Genomic DNA, 19,183 nt, shown 5'->3' on the forward strand with positions numbered 1-19,183 from the left:
AGTCAAACCACTGGCTGCCTTTTCATGACCCAGAACAGTACTCCTGGCTTCCTGAACAGACTCCTCATGGCCTCTACCATTGCCACAACTGTGACTGTCAAAGGCACAAAGGAAACATGCTCACCAACGCAGTCCTTTCTTCTTTGTGTGTGATTTGCAGATATCTATTTTGCTTTGAGCTCTGGGAATAGTCAGCTCTACCAGGTCTCTTACTGTGAGGAGCAGACTCACCTATCCAGATGCAGCCTCCAACATAAAGGCATAGGAAAAAGTCAGTGTACTACTAGGAGAAGTTCCTGCTTCTCCTGCCATGAAAGGCTGCACGTAGAACATGCACTCCAGCCTCACTGCACATACTTATCTTAGTCAAATGTTTCTGTGAACAGGAATTACAGTTTGGGATCTCAGGCACAGGAGAGATTTGAATAATATCTTGAATATTGCTTCCACTGTACATATATCAGTAATTATTATTCTACAGACAGACTGAAACAGCACTTTGTGCGAGACTAAAACCAAATACTTTCTACAAACCCAGGCAATCAAGTCTAGGGAAAAAACCTCAGCACAGACTACTGCAACTGGATCACTGTATAATAGAAACTAGATTTTACTTTACTGTTCTCTGCTGTATTTCATACAACACCTGTCTTACCTGTGACATGAATCTTGAAGGTGAGTTTCTGGCCAGCAGCCTCGCAGCTGTACTCCCCTGCATCTTTCTTCTCCACCTGGCTCAGCACCAGCCGACGCTGTTTGCCCTCTGACTCCACCCTGAACTTCTTGCACCAGGTGATCAGTTTCCCCTCCTTGTACCACTTCACCTCCGTCTTCTCCTGGGCCACCTCGCAGCTCAGCGTGGCATTTTCTGTTGGTGCAGCCTTCACCTCCTTCTGCACCTTCTGCTTGTTGATAAAGGCATCCTCTGCTTCTGGAACTGGAAAACATTGGGTAAAATAGACATTAGATATGAACAGCTTGTGACTGGAAGATATTTAAAGTTGCTTCTGTGCCGTATTGGGCCATTTCCTGGAGCAACACTGCTTCACAGTGTTTATCACACATTATAAAGCATCCTCATTACAGTCCATATGGTCATCCCGTCCCTCTGGGTAGTCTTTACTATCAGCTGGGACTCTTTATTTTCAGATTTCTTCGAATGAAGACAATGACAGATCTATATATATAGATATATATATACCACACCTACACCCCCACAATCTGTTAAAACTCCATATTCCTCCCCATATTTGCCCCCGACAGCCCCCAGTAGCCCCATATCACCCTAAGGCCCCCACAACCCTCTATCTCTCCATACACCACCCCTTAAAGCCCCATACCTGCTCATATCCTCCAATAGCTCCCCACAACCCCTACACACCCTCAGAGCCCCCTAGAGCCCCTAGTCCTCCTATGGCCCACCACAGCCCCATATCCCCCCTACAGTCCCCCTCACCTCCCTTTACAGCCCCTGCACAGCTCTATAGAACAGTCTGATAGAACTACCTCTAGTAGAAGCAATCTCCACACAGAGATCCTTTCCCAGTGGCACTCAGCCCTTCAGTGGGGTCTAAGAGAGCTGCAGCCAGACTCAAACACAACTGCTCACACAGCTCAGCTGCCTTCACCTGTGCTCCTGACGCTGACACATTGCAGCCCCACATCCCCCTCTGCCCCCCCACAACGGCCACTCCCGCCCACTGCGGCTCAGCCAATCGGAGCCGGCGGAGCTGCCGCTGCCCAATGGGAGGCCGGGGGAGGCCGGCGCTGGGACGGGGAGAGGAGAGAAGAGACAGAGGCAGCACTGAGGTGGGATGGGCTGATGGGGAGTGCGGGGAGGACAGGGGGGGTGTGGGGCTGTGGGGGGGCAGAGGGGGATGTGGGGCTGCAATGTGTCAGCAATGTGTCTTTTCTTCCCTCAGAGTTATGATGAATGCCAAAGCAATTGCTCACCACCTACCAATCAGTGTCCAGTTAGCCTCCTAGTAGTGGAAGAGATTTACATGAAGTTCTACACCACAAATCTTGTTGCTGGTTGTTCAGAGGGCAGTATTCTCTGGCTTTAAAATGGAGGAAGTTATTACATCATTACATTACATTACATTATTGTTACATTATTACAGCAACTTTACCAAAATGCCAATGAAAATGCTGAATGTTTTACTTTTCATTTTTCACAGCTCTGTTTCAGAATTTCTATGGGAGTGATGTCAGTCATTGCTGAGTTGATGTTGAATTGTGTACTGTCCCATATGTGCTTGTTCTGTTCCACAGCAGTCAGATGTGGTACCTGGTATGTCACAGTAGTTAGCGATTTCATCGCTTGCTTTTATGGTCTCTTAAGGATGACTTGCCTCATGCTAAAACAGAAATTGATGCCATGAAGAACTGAAGTCATCAACATGTTTGCCCATTGGATCACGTAAGAGAGACATCAAAGAAATATTTATAGTCATAGAGGTAAGAAATAGTTTCTGCTTTCTGTGCTGTCTTTCTTACTTATCTTTCTCTGATACTCTCTAAATGCATTTTCAGATAACCTTATCTTACAGGGAAGCTGTTTGATTGCAGTGTTTCTAAGGACCGCCTTTTGGAAGAGGAAGCTCCAGTCTTTTTTTGACAGACTGTTTCAGCAATTGCTTCTGTTCACAGTCAGGGTTATGCCCAGAGACCTCAAACCAGTGAGCCTGAACTGCAGTCAGTCTTCCATAAATAATAATGAATGTGTTTTTATTTTTCTGTTGGCAGAGAGAGTTACAGTACTCCACTCCATTCCAGTGGATTGCAGGAGAGAACTGAAGGGGGGAGAAGTAACACAAAGTAGAACTCATGGGTTGAGATAGAATTATGTACTGAGATAGAGAAAAGGATAATAGTTATGATGAATGCAAAAGCAATTGCTCACCACCTACCAATCAGTGTCCAGTTAGCCTCCTAGTAGTGGAAGAGATTTACATGAAGTTATACCCCCTTCAAAACTCCTTCCACAATATGTCATATAGTATGGAATATCCTTTGGCCAGTTTAAGTCAGCTGTCCTAGTTCTGTTCCTTCTCACTTCCTTGGGCTCTCAGCTGAGATTGACTGTGGCTCTGTACAACGCTGCCTGGCAGCAACTGTAAGCATCACTGCGCTATCTCCATTGTTTCTCTAGAATGAAAACGTAGTATTATATCAGACACTGAAGAAGATAATTCAGTCCCAGCTGAAACTCAGACAATAACTTGTGCTTAGGATTCTTTCCCTACAGGAAATGTTAGATATTTATTGCTATGTGGTACTGTGTTCTGTAGCTGAGCTGGATTTTGTTATCCTTGAAGAAGTATCTTCCTCTGAAAGGGGAGTAAAACATGATGCTCCTAATGAGCGGAGCAGAGACACAGATCTGATCTGAGTGTTGGTTTCACATTTTTGTGATGCTCTTTGCTGCAGTTTGTATCTCGAGAGAAGCCCTTGTGGTGTCAGTCTGTTGTGTAACCTGCTCTAGTTTTGTGCCTCAAGGAAGAGTGATCCTTTAAACAAATGGTGGCTGTACAGAGGGTATGGGGTGAGATGCATTCCTCTGGCCCCATCCAATGGATTTTCTGTCACAAAGATCATTCTCCCCAGCTTCTCTTCTCTGAGTGGGAGCTTCAGCCCCCTGCACAGGCTGGAGGTCATCCATAGAACTTGCTTCAGAGTTTGTTTCAGGTTGTTATCCTTCCTGGCCAAAAACCAGATACAGTATTGTAGATGTGGTGCAATGAGTGTTGAAGCAGGAATGACTTGTCCTGGTCTGGTTGTGCTGCTTTTTAATGCAGCTGATGATCTTGTTGTACTTCTTTTCTGTCAGAGCACACTGCTGGCTTGCATTCAGCCTGTGGTCTCTCACCACTTGTCCTCCTAGTCCCCAGGTCCTTTCCAACAGATACAAGCTAGTATTTCCCACCTGGGATATTGGAAGATGGGAACTTGCCAGCAGTCAGTGAAGATCTCTGAGACAGCGAGAGCGAGCGAGCTTTGAGTAGACTGGGAACCACTATCTACAGCAGGAAATAAAAGAAGAGAAAAGATGTTTCCTTGAGCACTTGGGTGGAAATCATTCCTGACTGCTTTCTCATCCACCGGGAAAATCTGCTGATTGACAATTTGAAGCTGATATACTTTGGACTCTGTGCAAAGCCAGAGGTAAGAGTATCTGTTAAATCAAATACAACGTGCCCCCAAGTAATGCATGTTTGACCACCGTATGCAACAGTGGCTTGTCCAAACAAACACCCTAAAATCATGCTGTTTTTGTGGCTGACATGTCATTGCATCTTGTTTGGAATGGCCTGAACTGTGTGAGAGTGGTTAACAGTTTGCTCAGAAGCACAGGTAGATTATTTTCTCTAGCTAGACTCCCTGTTTTCATAGTCTAAGCTGTAGATAATCTTGTAGGTATATCACCTGTCTTATGCAAGGGTCTGTAATAGGAGCATGGGGTTGGTGTGCCTAAGGAACCCTCTAAGGAACTGTATGTAGGATGAGATTGTGGATAGAATAAAATGACTTTTGCAGGTGACGTACAAATCCTGTGATTGCATATGCTTGAACTGAATTGTTTCTTGATCTTCAAACTGATTTCCAGAAGCCTTTATTAACATGTAAGATGGGTGCTGGTAAGAAAGAATGGGAAGACTGCCTTGCTGATTCCAAGAGAATTATTTATCATCAAATGATTTTTCCTGGCCAAATTTAGAGCCTCTCACAGGTAATCGAGACCAACAGGCTGTTGTTGCACAATCAACAGGCACAATCTAGATGATCAGCTGAGGAAAAGAAAGCATCATGCCAAGGGTACTAGATAAGTGAGCAGCTTGAGATCTGCACATTCATGTGCTGCTCATGGTCTTAGACAATATTTGCTTAGTGAGGTCACATTGAATGAAAGCAAAATCTAAGATGAATGAAAATATACAGAGGAGAAGAAGCCTCTGAGGCTTCTGAAGTGTTATGACCAGAAGACATAAACTCTGTTAAAGCAAACGTTTCTCTCTCTTTTTTGTGTTCTTCCAGGGAGGCCTTGAGTACCGCCTGAACACATGCTGTGGAAGCCCAGCTTATGCAGCACCAGAGCTAATCCAGGGCAAAGTGTCTATTGGCTCAGAGGGATGTAGAGCGGTGTTTGTTTTCCCCTCTTTCCCTTCCCTCTGCACAGACCATGAAAGGCAGTGGAGCTCAGGTAGGCTCTCTTGGTTTCCCTTCTGAATTCTGCTAGGTTGCATTGCTTGGTAGCTCTCAGAAGCTGTCAGTGGCCACAGACTAGAAAAGTGCAATTGGTCTCAGTTCACACAGCTGGCTGGTTTGTCTCTGGCTAATCCTGAACTGCCTCAAGCGACTGCTTTGGGGCTCTACAGAACAGCAGCTTCAGAGATCTCTTTCTATTACTAAGTTTTTGAAAGAGCAATTTGCTCTGTTAATTATCCATCATTTTTGTGCAGTCTGTTTTGTCAGACTTGTCTTTAGCTTCCAAGTTGTAGGTGAAGACTTGTTTCCATTGTAATGCACAGTGTACTAAAAACTGAGAGATGTCTGGAATTTTGGAACCCACTACTTGCAGTTGTTAATCTGTCCAAACTGGTCTGGTTTGGAATGCCCTCATACTTCTTGAAAAGCTCTGCTGTTAAAGGCGGAGCAATTCCTACAAGTGCCATGGCCCCACTGTTGTTCTAATTCTTGTTTCTTTGTTTTCCACACGCTGCTTTTCAAGCCTCCTTTTTCTTTACAGTCCAAGTGAGAATTGCACTGTGAGGTGTCTGAACCTTGTTGTGCCTCTACATAAAGAGAACAGCAGCAAAGCCTGACAGGTGACTGTGCTGACAGCTCTCGTAGCCAGTAACACGTAACTGTGCTAAATCCCTTGCGACGGCTTTGATTTCATTTTTGCCAGTGAAATCCTTGTAAAAGGAACTGCAGCAGTGTGATGAGCTAAGGTGAAGATGCTGGTTTTAGTAGTGCTCTAAGCTGAGTGGAAGAACAATTGAATTAGGGTTATATGCTTTCTCTGGGACGATAAGGTTTTTTTTTCTTGAGATAAAGAGCCAGCTTTTCATGGGCTATATGTGGGCTTTGGCAAGGGCAGACAATCCAGTCTGTCAGGAAGCCATTTGAGGTGCTTCAGGTTTGTAAGCTTGTCTTTTTGTTTTTTGAGGCGGATATTTGGAGCGTGGGTGTACTGCTGTATGCTCTGCTGTGTGGGTTTTCCCTTTGGATGATGACAATATGATGGGACTCTACAGGAGGATACCAGTGGATATCAGTGGTGCTAGAATACACTGAGAAGGGAAATAGCTGAGCTTGACAAGAGGCCTTGCTTTTCGGATGGCAGAACATGCTGAGCTGTGGGTAGAAAGGCCTGTCTGCTGAATATTGTCCCTGTTTTTGCTGCTTTGTCTGCCAGTATTTTGTGGATTTGGTTCTACGCTTGGTTGGCCTATGTGGCACTGTAGCCTGATTCTATACCATGATAGCATACAGAATTTAAGGAGAAGTATTTTCTTGCCAATGGGCGGATTTTTTGTATCTGGTTCTTCAACTGGCTGCTCCCTATACTATCTGTAGTAAAAATAGAGACACATCATTTGATTTCCCAGAAATGAATGTTACTAAATGCCAGCTCTTCTCATGTCTACGAAGAGCAAAGTTCTGCATTTGCTATTAGAATTTCCTCTTCCAGAATCAGGAGGTAATGTAGGAACCCACAGATTGCCTTCAGAATCCAACAGTTAGTTCTGTTTCCTTTGGGAGTGCATAACAACCTGAGCACATGAACTGAATGACGTGGCTTTTCAGTCTGGTACAAACTCTGCTGTACACTGAAACTTGGTCCATTTGTAAGCAGGACTTTGTCCATTTCTGCAGGACAGCAGAAAACCCTTTGTGCTAATCATGATGCCAAGAAGCAGAATGCGGCAAATGGCAGATGATCCAACTGCTTCAGGTGTTCATTTCCTTAAAACTGAGAATAGTTTTGGACTGAGAGTTTGTAAGCAGAACGGAGCTCTTAAAGCTGTCAGAGATTATTTCTGCACTGCTCAATTCTATCTGCCTAACATACACAGGATCTCAGAACTGCGTTGCGTGAACTGGTGGAACTTGTTGAAGTGAACTGGGATGAGCAAATTTTAGAACTTAGTCAGAACGCAGTAAAAAATGGATAATCTCATGGGTATTAATGTACAGGCTTGCTATTTCTGCACTGAATTTGTTTTTATTTTACATGGTTGTGATCTGAAAGTTGCTTGAAACGCAGGCACCTCGGCACTGTTGTGTAACTGAATTTCACACATTATAGACCCTCAAATATCCTGGAATCTAAAACTCTGACTTGTTTTAAGTCTGCTGCTTGAGTCTATTCAGGGTCATAGTGTCTGTGTGAAGTGGAGTGTGTGGGGAGATTGTTGCTGCAGATCCTGGGAAGTTGCTGTGTATTTGCAGACAATGGCTGCTGTTGGTCACTGGGTGCCCCTGTTCCTCTGCAGAACAGCTGTGCTGTGCATGCAGCACAGCATGCTGTGCACGCCATGGAACTAGGAATCAAGAAGAGATAGAAGCTTGGCCTTGATGGCACGGGCTGTGTGTATAATCAGGAGGGGTGTTAACTCTTTGAAAGGGCTGATAATATCAGGACAAGGGGAAATGGTTTTAAGTTGAAAGAGGGAAGATTTACGTTGGTTGGTAGGGGAAGTTCTTTACTAGGAGAGTGCTGAGGTGCTGGAACAGGCTGCCCAGGGACGTTGTGGATCCCCCATCTGTAGAGGTATTCAAGGCAAGGTTAGATGTGGCCCTGGACAGACAGGTCTAATAAATGTGGAAGATAGGTGGCCCTACCAGGCAGGGGGAGTGGAGCTTCATGATCCTTGCGGTCCCTTCCAACCCGGGTCATTCTGTGATTCTGTGTTCCCCAGATGCCTCTTGGAAGTCATCAAGTCTGCCTCAGTGCTGACCACCAGTGCACTGTCCCCATGGGACTTAATGAGACACTTGGTGTCTCTGGCTGGGATCTGCTCGGTGATAAACATGGACGCGAAGAACTTAGCAATTGTGTGGGCTCCAAACCTCTTAAGGTAAACTTCTTTTTCCTTTTCAACACGATGCTTAGTTCTGCTCTCCTCCAACCCCAGGGGAACAATTTCTAGATGACAGTTTCTACTCACTTGTTTAGCTGGGACTGCTGTGTCCCTGATCATCCAGGATAATTTCGTCAGTGGCATCACTGTTTGCCCACTGCGGAAATCTCCGGAGCCCAGTTTGACAGTTTTTGGCTACAGAAATTCAGACTTGGGGAAATGATCTTGGGGAAATGACTTGTAAGATCTGCCTTTTCTTCAGATCCCAGCAGAGCCAATCTCCCTGCGCCAGTGAAGCTGCCTGCATGGAGCTGCAGACCCAGTCAGCTGTTGTGGAATTCCTCATCAGCCACGCAGATGTCCTCTTCTGCTCCAAATCCACACCAGCCTTGGGAGAGGGAGTAGGTGAGCACCTTCCTCCATTAGCTTGATGTTGATCTGACAGCTTCATCCAATCCAGGGCTTCTCCAAGACCTTTGAAAATTCTATTACTGTCGAGGAGACAGCAGGCTTCTGGGCTTAGGTTAGAATACTGTGCCCCGTTGCTGGGTCATGAGAGTGTCCAAGCCTTACATGGAGAAAACTATCACTGCTGTTAAGATTTTTTGCAAGCAGGTGAAGCTTGATTGAAGTGTGGCTGTGAAGCTTTCTGAGATCCCTGCCCCCTAGTTTTTCTACGCTTTTTGTTTGCCTTTTTCGATACAGTGAGTTGCTCTTAATTGTGGCTGTGTCCTTTGCCACGAGCATACCACTGAGCACACGGTTATTTTGAGCTCCTCTTCTTCCAGTGGCTTGGATGAGCAATTCTGAGAGATATGCAGAACTGGGATGGCTGTGCTGCTGCTTCCTCCTCCGTCTCACCTGTGTTTTTCCCTTGCAGGGCACAGTTCTCTGGCAGGGCCCAAGTCTGTGTGGGTGTCTCCATCCACAAAGCTGCTCACCGTGCAGGAGGCACAGGCTGAGAGGAGAGGTCAGAGCAGCTCTCCTGTTGCAACACAGAGCAGCAAGATACAAGCGGAGGAAGGCCCCGCAGCTGTACTAAGGAACTTGGATGCAATCATTGATTTTCCATCTGAAAGATAAAGAAAGAGGAATTCCCTTTCCAGCCCCCATCATCATTATTTGGGTGATTTTTATTGGTTTACTTTTTGTCCGTTACATCTCCAAGGACTCAACTTACACACAGTTGCCCTACGGGCTCAGTGGAGCCACACAAGGGTGCATTTCCTTCCTGGTTGGGCAGGCAGTCACGAGATGCAGAAAGCCACACTGACGTCTATCCTGGTCTGTGTTGGCTGTACCTGGAAACACTGGGGTTTTCCAGATTTCAGGGCCACACACCTGAAACCAATTGTGCTTCTCCTGTAAGCAGAGCTGTTGGTCAGACTTGCAGGCACTACAAATTAAAGATGGCAGTGAGCTGAGGCCGAGGAGGTGTTAACGTAAGAGTCAGAGATGCTTTTGAGCTTCCCTTATGGCTGCACCATTCCTCAGAAAGCAGTTACGCCTGCCAGCTCCTGTCCTGTTCTGCTGTGGAGACTTTACTCACATGGTCTGCATCTTGATTGACATGGTTGAGAGGAATGTAGCCAGCAGGACTTGAGGGCTGAGCTGTAGGAATGGAAGCGTCCTCTGCTGTTTGAAACAGAGCGCGTTTCTAAGCTGTGTTTCAGCAGAAAGCAGGCAGTGCCAGGAATGGACAACTGTCATCAAGGGCTCAGTGCAGCTCATCACTCACCCTGCACCACGACTGACAGCATGCTCTGTTTTCTCTCTCCAGACTGAGTTCTCCCAGTAAGAGGGCAGAGTCAGCAGCTGGCAGTTGGCGTTCCTGCTTCTGCCTGGGCAAACCATCCCCTGTGGCCAAATGCCAACTGCAGAGCAGTTCCAGGGAGCCTTCCGAAGCAGAAGTCGTGGTCCTGGCAGGTAAGGGTGCAAATCCAGCTTTCAAAGCAGTGCTTGTCAGCAACACAGGTAGAATTCATGCTTTCAGTGGGCTTGTGCCTCCTTCTGTATTCCTGCGTTCGAGCCCGTGCCTGACATCGTTGGTTGACTCCTGTCTTTCCCAAATGAGTCTCGCAAGCTGCTTGAAACCTGCTTGACAGGCAGCACCAAGCCTTTGCCTCCTTGGATAGTGAAAGTTTGACGCTAAATGCTGTGTATCTACTCTTTCCAGGTGAATCCATCCCTCGCCAACACAGGAACCCACCAGCAATTTGCAATGATGCACGTTGTGCTTCCATCAATGGAGTGCAGTTAGGATGCATGAGTCACTGCAGTTCCAAGGACAGCCTTCCAGGTGACAGCAATGATGGAAAGAAGGAGCTCTGACCTATTCAGTTTTGGGCCCCTCCATGCAAGAAAACCTTACGTTTCTGGAACGTCTTCAGCTAAGAAGGTAGTGAGGGGTCTGGAGCAAAACCTTACGAGGAGAAGCTGAGGGAACTAGGATTGTTCAGCTTGGAGAAGAGGAGGCTCAGGAGAGACCTTATAACTCTCTATAACTTCCTGAAGGGAGGTTGTAGTGAGCTGGGGTTTGGCCTCTTCTCTTGTGTAATCACTGATAGAACTAGAGGGAAAGGTTTTATGCTGCGCCAGGGAAAATTCAGGCTGGACATTGCGAAACATTACTTGTCGGAAAGGGTATTCAGGCATTGGAATGCACTGCCCAGGGAGGTGGTGGAGTCACCGATCATGGCAGTGTTCAAGAAACGTTTGGATGTGGTGCTGAGGAATATGATTAAGCCGGGAAGTATTGGTAATGGTTGGACCAGATGATCTTCTAGGTCTTTTCCAACCTTGATAATTCTGTGATTCTGAGCTGAGAAGCTTGTCTTGCTCAAGTCCTGCTTCCAAGCTTAACCACCTACAATGAAGTAGATGTCAATTTTCTGGTGTCCTTCAATTCCATGTCCGCATTTTCCAAAAGAAGGAGGTAACCAGCTACAGTGAAGTGAGCAATTTCAGTGCCTATTTCTGATGGTGGCAATGAGTTCAGAGGTCACACTTAACTGATAGTGCCTGTTTCCATTCTGACAAAGGCTATAGTTGCAGCTGACTTCCCGAGGCTGCCATACGTAGTGGTGATGCAGCCTTGGGCTTGTGCGTTTGCATGACTCCCACCTTTCCTTTCTGTGTCTTGCAGGTCAGCTGGTGCTGGAAGCGGCCGGTATCTGAGTAGGAATGAAGGTGAGTGCAGGAGCAGCTGCTGAGGGGAGGAAGGAAGTCCATGCTAATGAGCTCTGAAGCATCTGCGGGTTTGGTATCAGAAGAAGCAGAAGTGATGCAGGGGGCTCCCCAGCAGGAAGCTGTCTGATCCAAATGCTTGCTGAGAGTTTGGAAGCCCAAACCCTTATGGTCTCTGTAAGGGTGGCTAATATAAAGATGTTAACCAAGATGGAGGTAAATAGTCAAAGGTTGTTAGCAAAGGAAAACTCACCAATGTCGATGTTTTGACCAGAAAGCTGAGGCAGTCTCAACTGGGGAGCAATCTCCAAGAGATGCTGCCTCAGTGGTGGTCAGCCCTTAAATGAGGTCTCAGAGGAAGTGGAGTTGAGGTCCACCCCTTCCAGGAGCACAGCTAGATTACTCTCACCTGTGCTCCCGCAGCTGACCCAACACTTGCCTCAGCTGATTAATCAGAGGTTCAAGGTGTGATTTCCCATACAATCTCTAAGCTGAAGGCAGCATCTCCTTGATCTGATGGTGGTGTGCCTGAGTGAGGGAGTGATCCAAGCTGGATGCAGAAGAGTCATCTTAATTTCTCTGCTATTTTACTTCAGATGACACCTATTGGGTGTTGGTTTCTTAAAATTTGGATCTAGGAGGTGGCCTCTCCCTTTGCTTCTGGTGAAAGCACAGAAGTACAGCAGGAGTAGAAGACAAAGAGGTTTTCTTCGTGACAGCAACACCGATTATTTGATTCAAATGTAGAACTGTGATGAAAATGGTGAAGAACAGATACACCTCAAAGACATGCTTGATCACATAAGGAATGAGCATGTGATCCAAGACAGTCAGTGTGGCTTTAGCAGGGGAAGGCCATGCCTAACTAATCAGGTGGTCTTCTATGATGGAGTGACGGCATTTGTGGACAAAAGGAAGGAAACTGATGTCATTGACCTGGACTTGAGCAAGATCTTTTACATGGCCCTCCACCACATCCTTATCTCTAAACTGGAGGGATGTGGATTTGACAGGTGGACCACCTGGTGGATAAGGGATTGGTTGAAAGGCCACAGACAGAGGGTGGTGATTCATGGTTCTGTGTCCAGGTGGAGGCCAATAACAAGTGGTGTCATCCAGGAGTCTGTCTTGGGACCAGTGCTTTTTAACATGGTTATCAGTGACACCAATGATGCAATGGAGTGCACCCTCTGCTGTTTGCTGAGTGGTGCGGCTGATGCAGTGGAAGGAAGGGATGCCATTCAGAGGGAGCTCAACCGAGAGGTTGGCCTAGGTGAATCTAATGAGGTTGAACACAGCAAAGTGCAAGGTTTTGCACTTGGGCTGGAGGAATCCCAGGCATCTGTACAGCCTGGGAGGAGCAGTCCTTAAGAGAAGCCCCGCAGAGAAGGACCTGGGGGTCCTGGTGGATGAAAAACAGAACGTGAGCCATCAGCGTGCTCTTGCAGCTCAGAGAGCAAATGGTCCCCTGGGCTCCATCAGAAGAGGGGATGGCCAGCAGGGACAGGGAGGCGATTGATCTTCATGATCCTTGAGGTCCCTTCCAGCCCGGGCCATTCTATGATTCTGTGATTACACTCACTGTCAGAAATAACGGCAGCTGTACAGAAGCTGGATATATTTTGGGACAGTTCTTGTAACCAGTTGATTTTAAGACCTTGCCCAAGTCGTGAGTCTTAATTGCATGTCAGAAGAAAGCTGGGAAAGTGGTTATTGCTCATTCTTTCTCATTTGCTGATTCTTTCTTTAGTGTTCCTTTTCCAAAGGAGATTCTGGTGATGGAAGCAGTTGAAGAAAGAACCAAAGCAGCTCTTGCCAAGAGTGCTTGAAGTCCCTGTGGAGAGAAGCAAAGAACTTGGGCTTCCTCTGGGATGCTCCCCACCATGTCTCAGGAAGGAGACCAACTGCTGTTCCACTTTCTGCTCTGTGTGTGGAAAGGTACGTCTGGGTTTCTTCTGCTTGTTTTTTCTTTCTTTTTCTGGCTTTGAAGGAGAAGGGGTGGAGCAAGGGGAGACCCACTGGTCATTTGTTACCTCAAAAGCAGGATGGATTTTACATTCACTGTGAAAAACCTGGGCTAGTAGCATGGGCATGTTTCAGGCTGGACTCTTCTTTTGCTGCTTGGTTTCCTTTTGGCTACAGGGAGACAGCTGTCTAAAGGTGTGTTTTCAAACCCACTCTCCAAAACCATGTTTCATTGTTGCAGGTGGTTCAGTGTGCTCTTGCAGTGCAGATGCTGTAGTTTGCTGTAGAATCTGAATGGTTTCTGTTCCTAGGGGAGGACTGGGAGGAGGTAGTGAGAAGAGAATTCAATGCCTGAGGTGTATCTTAGTGAGAAATGTTGGCATGAAGTGCTGAAAGTCTTGAGCTGTCAAAGGCCAGTGATGCTCAGACTCCTTAACCTGCTGGAGCAGGGTGGAAGCAAGGAGTGGGCACTGCCGTCCCACAGGCTGCACTTGGTTCTGGTCTTCCAGGTCTGTGCTGGCCTGGATTTCTTCTGAGAAGTTTGTTGGAGCTGCTTGGAGTAGTGAAGGGTGGGGAAGAAGTGCTGCTCAAGTGCTAAGGCTCCGCTTGATCATTTTGGATGGATTTAACCATGGTATCTGAAGACATAGTTTCCATCAGAATGATCCCAGCATTGTGCAAGTGTCTCAGCTGAAGCCCCTGAGCAGATGTCTGAGAGCATCCGCCTCCTCCAGCTGAGCCATAGGAAAGCTGACTGTGCCCAGTAATTACAGCTTCTGCAGATTGAATGTGCTTCCAAGTGTTTTCCTTAGTGATCAATCATGTCCCAGCACTCTGAGATTCCATCTCTGGCACAATCTGGAGCATCTCTGCAATCCTTGGGTGCCCATTCCCACCAGCATTTCTTCCTTTCTCTCTTTAGAATCAGTGTGGTGCAGTTCCCTGTGTTTGTGAGCAGCAGCCAGCAGGCTGCAAGAGATCCAATGGCAGCTTTCAGCACACAGAGGGATGTGATGGGGACAGACTGTCCTTAGTGCCATGCAGAAGGGAGTTTTTACTGTCCTCTATCAAGAAGTATGAAAGAATAGAGTTTGAATGATACTTGTGAGCAGGTGCTGTGCTGTAGGGGATGTCAGGTAACCATTAATTTGGGGGTGCAGGAAGGAGCAGTGAAAGTGATGTATTAGTTTGTGTTTTGACTGTTGGAGTGCAGTTCCATTTTTGGGAGCAAAACTATGGGCTAAGATGGAAAACAGAAGGGAGAAGGCTGATACCTGGATAGTGGGCTGAGCTTTGGTGACTGCAGCCATCTGCAGTAGAAGTTAGAAGTTTTGCACAGTGGGGTTCAGAATGGGAGCTGATGATGAATGGGAGCTGCTCAAGGGACAGACTTCCACATACAAGTTCCAGTGCCTCAATGACCTTCTTGTAGCGAGGAGCCCAAAACTGAACATAAGACTTGAGGCACAGCCTCTCCAGTGTTGAGTCCAAGGGGATGATTACCTCTCTGCTCCTGCTGGCCACACTATTTCTTATACAGGCCAGGATGCCGTTGGCCTTCTTGGCCACCTGGGCACACTGTTGGCTCATGTTCAGCTGAGCATCGACCAACAGCCCCAGGTCCATTTCCTCTGCACAGTCCTGCAGCCACTCAGCCCCAGGCCTATAGCGCTGCATGGGGTTATTGTGGCCAAAGTGCAGGACCTGGCATTTGGCCTCACTGAACCTCATCCCATTCACCTCAGCCCAGTGAGGTTGATCCAGCTTATCTAGATCCCTCTGAAGGGGCCTCCCTTCCATCAGGCAGATTGACACCAGCTCCCAGACAAAAGACAAAAAGAGAAGAAAGCAGAAATGAAGAAGGCTTCTCTGAGAGCTGCCCCTGCACCTGCAGAGGTGAGTCCTTGTTATGGACAGACACAGCTCTTGTTGTCAGGGCCTCCATCTGTCAGACATGAATGAGACTGTAAAATCCTGAGGGAAGTGGCGTCCTGTTTCTGCACTTGCTTTGTTTCTTTGCAGTGTTTGAAGTGTTACACAAAATGAAGGATAAATCTCTAAAGCAGGTGGTCGGGATGCTGGCATGATGATGTTACTTATGTAATTAGTGCTATTATTTTGTAGTATATTAATAGTTTGCTAATAAACAAAAAACAAGGGGGGGTTGGAGGGGTCGGTAACAGAGGAAGGGGTCCTGGTAACAGAGGATGCTGAGAAGGCGGAAATACTGTATGCTTTCTTTGCTTCTGTCTTTAGTGAAAAGGCATTCCCTGAGGAATCCCAGAACCTGGAGGTTAATGAGAGAGTCTGGGGAATGGGAGATTTCCCTTTAGTCAGGGAAGAGGTGGTCCGTGAGTGCCTAGGAAACATTAAGGTCCATAAATCCATGGGACCTGATGGGGTGCATCCACGGGTGCTGAGAGAGCTGGTGGAGGTCATTGCTGAGCCGCTCTCTGTAGTCATTCAGAGGCCTTGGAAACTGGGGAGGTGTCTGAAGACTGGAGGATGACCAGTGTCACTCCGGTCTTTAAAAAATGGCAAGAAGGAGGACCCAGGTAACTATAGGCCAGTCAGCCTCACCTCTGTCCCAGGGAATGTGATGGAACAGCTTGTGCTGGATGCCATCTCCAGAGAACTGGGAGTAAAGCAGGTTATCAGGAGTACTCAGCATGGGTTCACCAAGGGGAGGTCGTGCTTGACCAACCTGGTGGCCTTTTATGAAGATGTCACTGGCTGGGTGGATAGGGGGAGAGTGGCAGATGTAGTCTACCTTGATTTCAGAAAGGCTTTTGATATTGTCCCCCATGACATCCTTATAACAAAGCTGAGGAAGCATGGAATAGATGAGTGTACAGTGAATTGGGTCAAGAACTGTCTGACTGGCAGAGTGCAGAGGGTTGTCGTTGGCGGTGCTGAGAGGGGATTTGATCCAGGTTTATAAATACCTGAGGTGTGGGGGCCATAGTGGCACGGCTGGTCTCTTTTCAGTAGTGCGTGGGGACAGGACTAGGGGTAATGGGGTGAAACTTCTGCATAGGAAGTTCCGCACGAATGTGTGCAAGAACCTCTTTACAGTGAGGGTGACGGAGCACTGGAACAGGCTGCCCAGGGAGGTGGTGGAGTCTCCTTCTCTGGAGATATTCAAGACACGCCTGGACACCTACCTGTGCAACGTGGTGTAGGGAACCTGCTTTGGCAGGGGGGTTGGACTCAATGATCTCTAGAGGTCCCTTCCAACCCCTACAATTCTGTGATTCTGTTGGAATGTGGGAATGCAAGAAAGAATATTCTGAGCAGTAGCTGTGGAGCGAGATAAATGGCATGAGAAAGCAAAGCTGAGAAGTAAGGAAGGCTCCAGAAGAGAAAACAAAGTCCAATAGGGCATATTTAGAGACAGGTGAAGAACCCTTGAGCGCACTGAGGAGTACTAGCATACTCTGGAATGTCTCTTGGGCTCCCTACAGCACACATACTTGCTCTGGGGCATGTCTGGATGTCTGTAGAGCTAATTGCGGGGCCCTGAGAAACCTCTGGGGCACATTAGGGGGCACTGGTTTCCATGTGAGTGTTCCCAGGTTCCCAGAAGTCAACAGGGAAGCCTTTGGAGACCCCTTGGGAAGACTCAGTGGGGCCCTAGAGTGATGTAGCAGCTTGTGTTGGTTGCATCTGCTTGGCAGGGAAGCGATTTCCCTGGTGGGAGCTGACTGACTGGGAGGTGATTCCCTTGGTTTAATTAATTTAATTACCTGGAATATAATTAAATAACACTGTTCAGCGTTCAATCAAGATTATATTTTTCCAAAGTACTGCAGTCGTGCATCTGTAGCAGCTTTCCTAAAATATATCGAGTTTATTCAAAATTCCAGTGATGCTCCTAAAGCACTTGAAGTGCATTTGAGGTGGGGAGTGACAAAACAGCTCTGAGAGAATCATCATCAAATCAGAACATTGGAACGGTAACTAATAGCAGAGATTCTGATAAGAATATTTAAATTTTCAAATTACCTTTTTCTAAAGTTGTATTTCACCAAGTTTCATCAATATGCACACTGAAGAGCTGACTTGCTATGTTTCTTTTTATAAAAAATCATGTGTTACAATTGAGAAAAGAAGGTATAGCATGTAACATCCTCCAAGTAAAGTGCAAAAAACATTTCTTCACAGTTCCAATTAATGTCTTATGTTTTGTTCAGACTCACTAAATGATGTATTTCAGGGTACATCACATGGGAATATAAGAAGACTATTCAGAACAGGAGCTGCAGAGCAAGATGAACAGCATGTGAAGGTAAGGCCGGGAACCAAGGACACAGCTTTTGTGTCACTCAGCCACCTGTGGCAGAGGTCAGGATTTCAGCAGGGATTTCTGAAGACGTTCCTTGAACACCCCCAGGGTGGGTGACTCCACCACCTCCCTGGGCAGTCCATTCCAGTGCCTGGCCACCCTTTCTGAGAAGTAATATTTCCTAATGTCCAGCCTGAACCTCTCCTGCCGCAGCTTGGAACCATTCCCTCTAGTTCTATCAGTAATGACACGAGAGAAGAGGCCAAGCACCAGCTCACTGCAACCTCCCTTCAGGAAGTTATAGAGAGCAATGAGGTTTCCCCTGAGCCACCTCTTCTCCAGGCTGGACATTCCCATCTCCTGCAGCCTCTCCTCATATGGCCCCATTGTGCTCCAGACCCCTCACCAGCTTTGTTGCCCTTCTTTGAACACGTTCCAATGCCTCAGTGTCTTTTTTGCAGTGAGGGGCACAAACTGGACACAGAATTAGAGTTGTGGCCTCACCAGTGCTGAGTACAGGGGGACAGTCACCTCTCTGCTCCTGCTGGCATCACTGTTTCTGATGCAAAATGTATGTAAGTGTCACATGTGTGACATCCTTTTTGATGGAGTTCTGTGACTGGAGTTCAATGGATTTGAGAGCTGACTTGAAGCCTGTGGGCATCACCCAGGAGTTGGGGTGAGAGGATGAGGCGTAGGAACAGGAACCTCTTTGGTCGTTATTAACTCCCAACTTTTTGGTCAGGAATCTCTGTGTGTTTCTTTATCACGTAAAGAACAGAGTCATTGTGCAGCTTGTGAATGAATTGATTCACGCCTGCTGATTGGTGCTGTTCTCTACAGGGAGCTGCAATGGAAATGGACACTTGTGGTCCACTGTCCAGCCCCCTCCTGTGTTGGATTTTCTGGGCTTTGAGACACGTCTTCCAGATGCACTTTGTGTTATTTCTGATGTGTTGACCTGTTGAGCTCCAGCCCCAAAGGAGGATTCAAGTACTACCACAGCAGTCCATTGGGACTGTAGTATTTCTTGCTAAACAGAATTCATGTGCACCCTTGTCTTTCGTCTGCACAAAGGATCTTGTAATCATCTCTGTCTGTGTTTCTTTTAGAGCCAGAGATGGAGCAGAGAGGAACACAGACTTGGGTGAATCTTCATTCAGGAGCAGGGACACGTCATGCTCATCTGAGGTGTCTGGCTGACAACAAGACCAGAGAGGTAATTTTCATAGGGTCGCGTGCCCATTTTATTTTATTTTTCATTCATGATGCATAGAGGCGTTCCCCAGACAAAGTGAGCATTTCTCAACTGGACTTTCTAGAAATGAGCTAGGCAGTGAAAATGGGTTTGAAGCATTCCTAAGAGCCCCGCAAGAGAATGCTGAGAGTTAATCTGGCACCCTCCTTTGGAAACGTCCGTTGTCTGTCAGCTCTTCAGCTGTGCCCTAACACCTCCCATTGCGCTGCCACACCAGGATAGAATTCCAAGCCCACACTGAGTCCTGGAATGTTGTGGTGCCGTGTTGGAATCAGATGTGACCACGTGGTCTTGGCTCCCCGCCTTGTGGGGGGTCATGGTGGACCAGGCTGTTGGCCGTTGGTGATGTCATAAGCGGCTGGAATGAGGGGAGGAGCGGTGCGTTCTGTGTTCCTTTGT

The 19,183-nt window shown here is 47.1% G+C and overlaps 1 protein-coding gene across 1 annotated transcript; it reads left to right on the top strand.

The window, feature by feature from the left end:
- Positions 1–7,918: 7,918 nt before the first annotated feature.
- LOC146754274 (rho GTPase-activating protein 32-like) lies at positions 7,919–9,584 on the top strand. The gene is made up of 3 exons (XM_085527826.1): positions 7,919–8,087; positions 8,353–8,495; positions 8,971–9,584. The coding sequence occupies exons 1-3, from the start codon at positions 7,996–7,998 to the stop codon at positions 9,171–9,173; spliced, it is 438 nt and encodes a 145-aa protein (XP_085383952.1). The 5' UTR covers positions 7,919–7,995; the 3' UTR covers positions 9,174–9,584.
- Positions 9,585–19,183: the final 9,599 nt, after the last annotated feature.

Source organism: Coturnix japonica, chromosome W (assembly GCF_054131305.1).
Source record: "Coturnix japonica strain WE chromosome W, WE-NBRP24, whole genome shotgun sequence".
Classification (NCBI taxonomy): Eukaryota; Metazoa; Chordata; class Aves; order Galliformes; family Phasianidae; genus Coturnix; species Coturnix japonica.

Excerpts from the sequence above, each read along its gene's own strand:
- LOC146754274 (XM_085527826.1), top strand. The coding sequence starts at position 7,996 with ATGAGACACTTGGTGTCTCTGGCTGGGATCTGCTCGGTGATAAACATG. Across the intron at positions 8,088-8,352 it reads TGGGCTCCAAACCTCTTAAG|ATCCCAGCAGAGCCAATCTC; the intron begins GTAAACTTCTTT and ends CCTTTTCTTCAG. Across the intron at positions 8,496-8,970 it reads AGCCTTGGGAGAGGGAGTAG|GGCACAGTTCTCTGGCAGGG; the intron begins GTGAGCACCTTC and ends TTTCCCTTGCAG.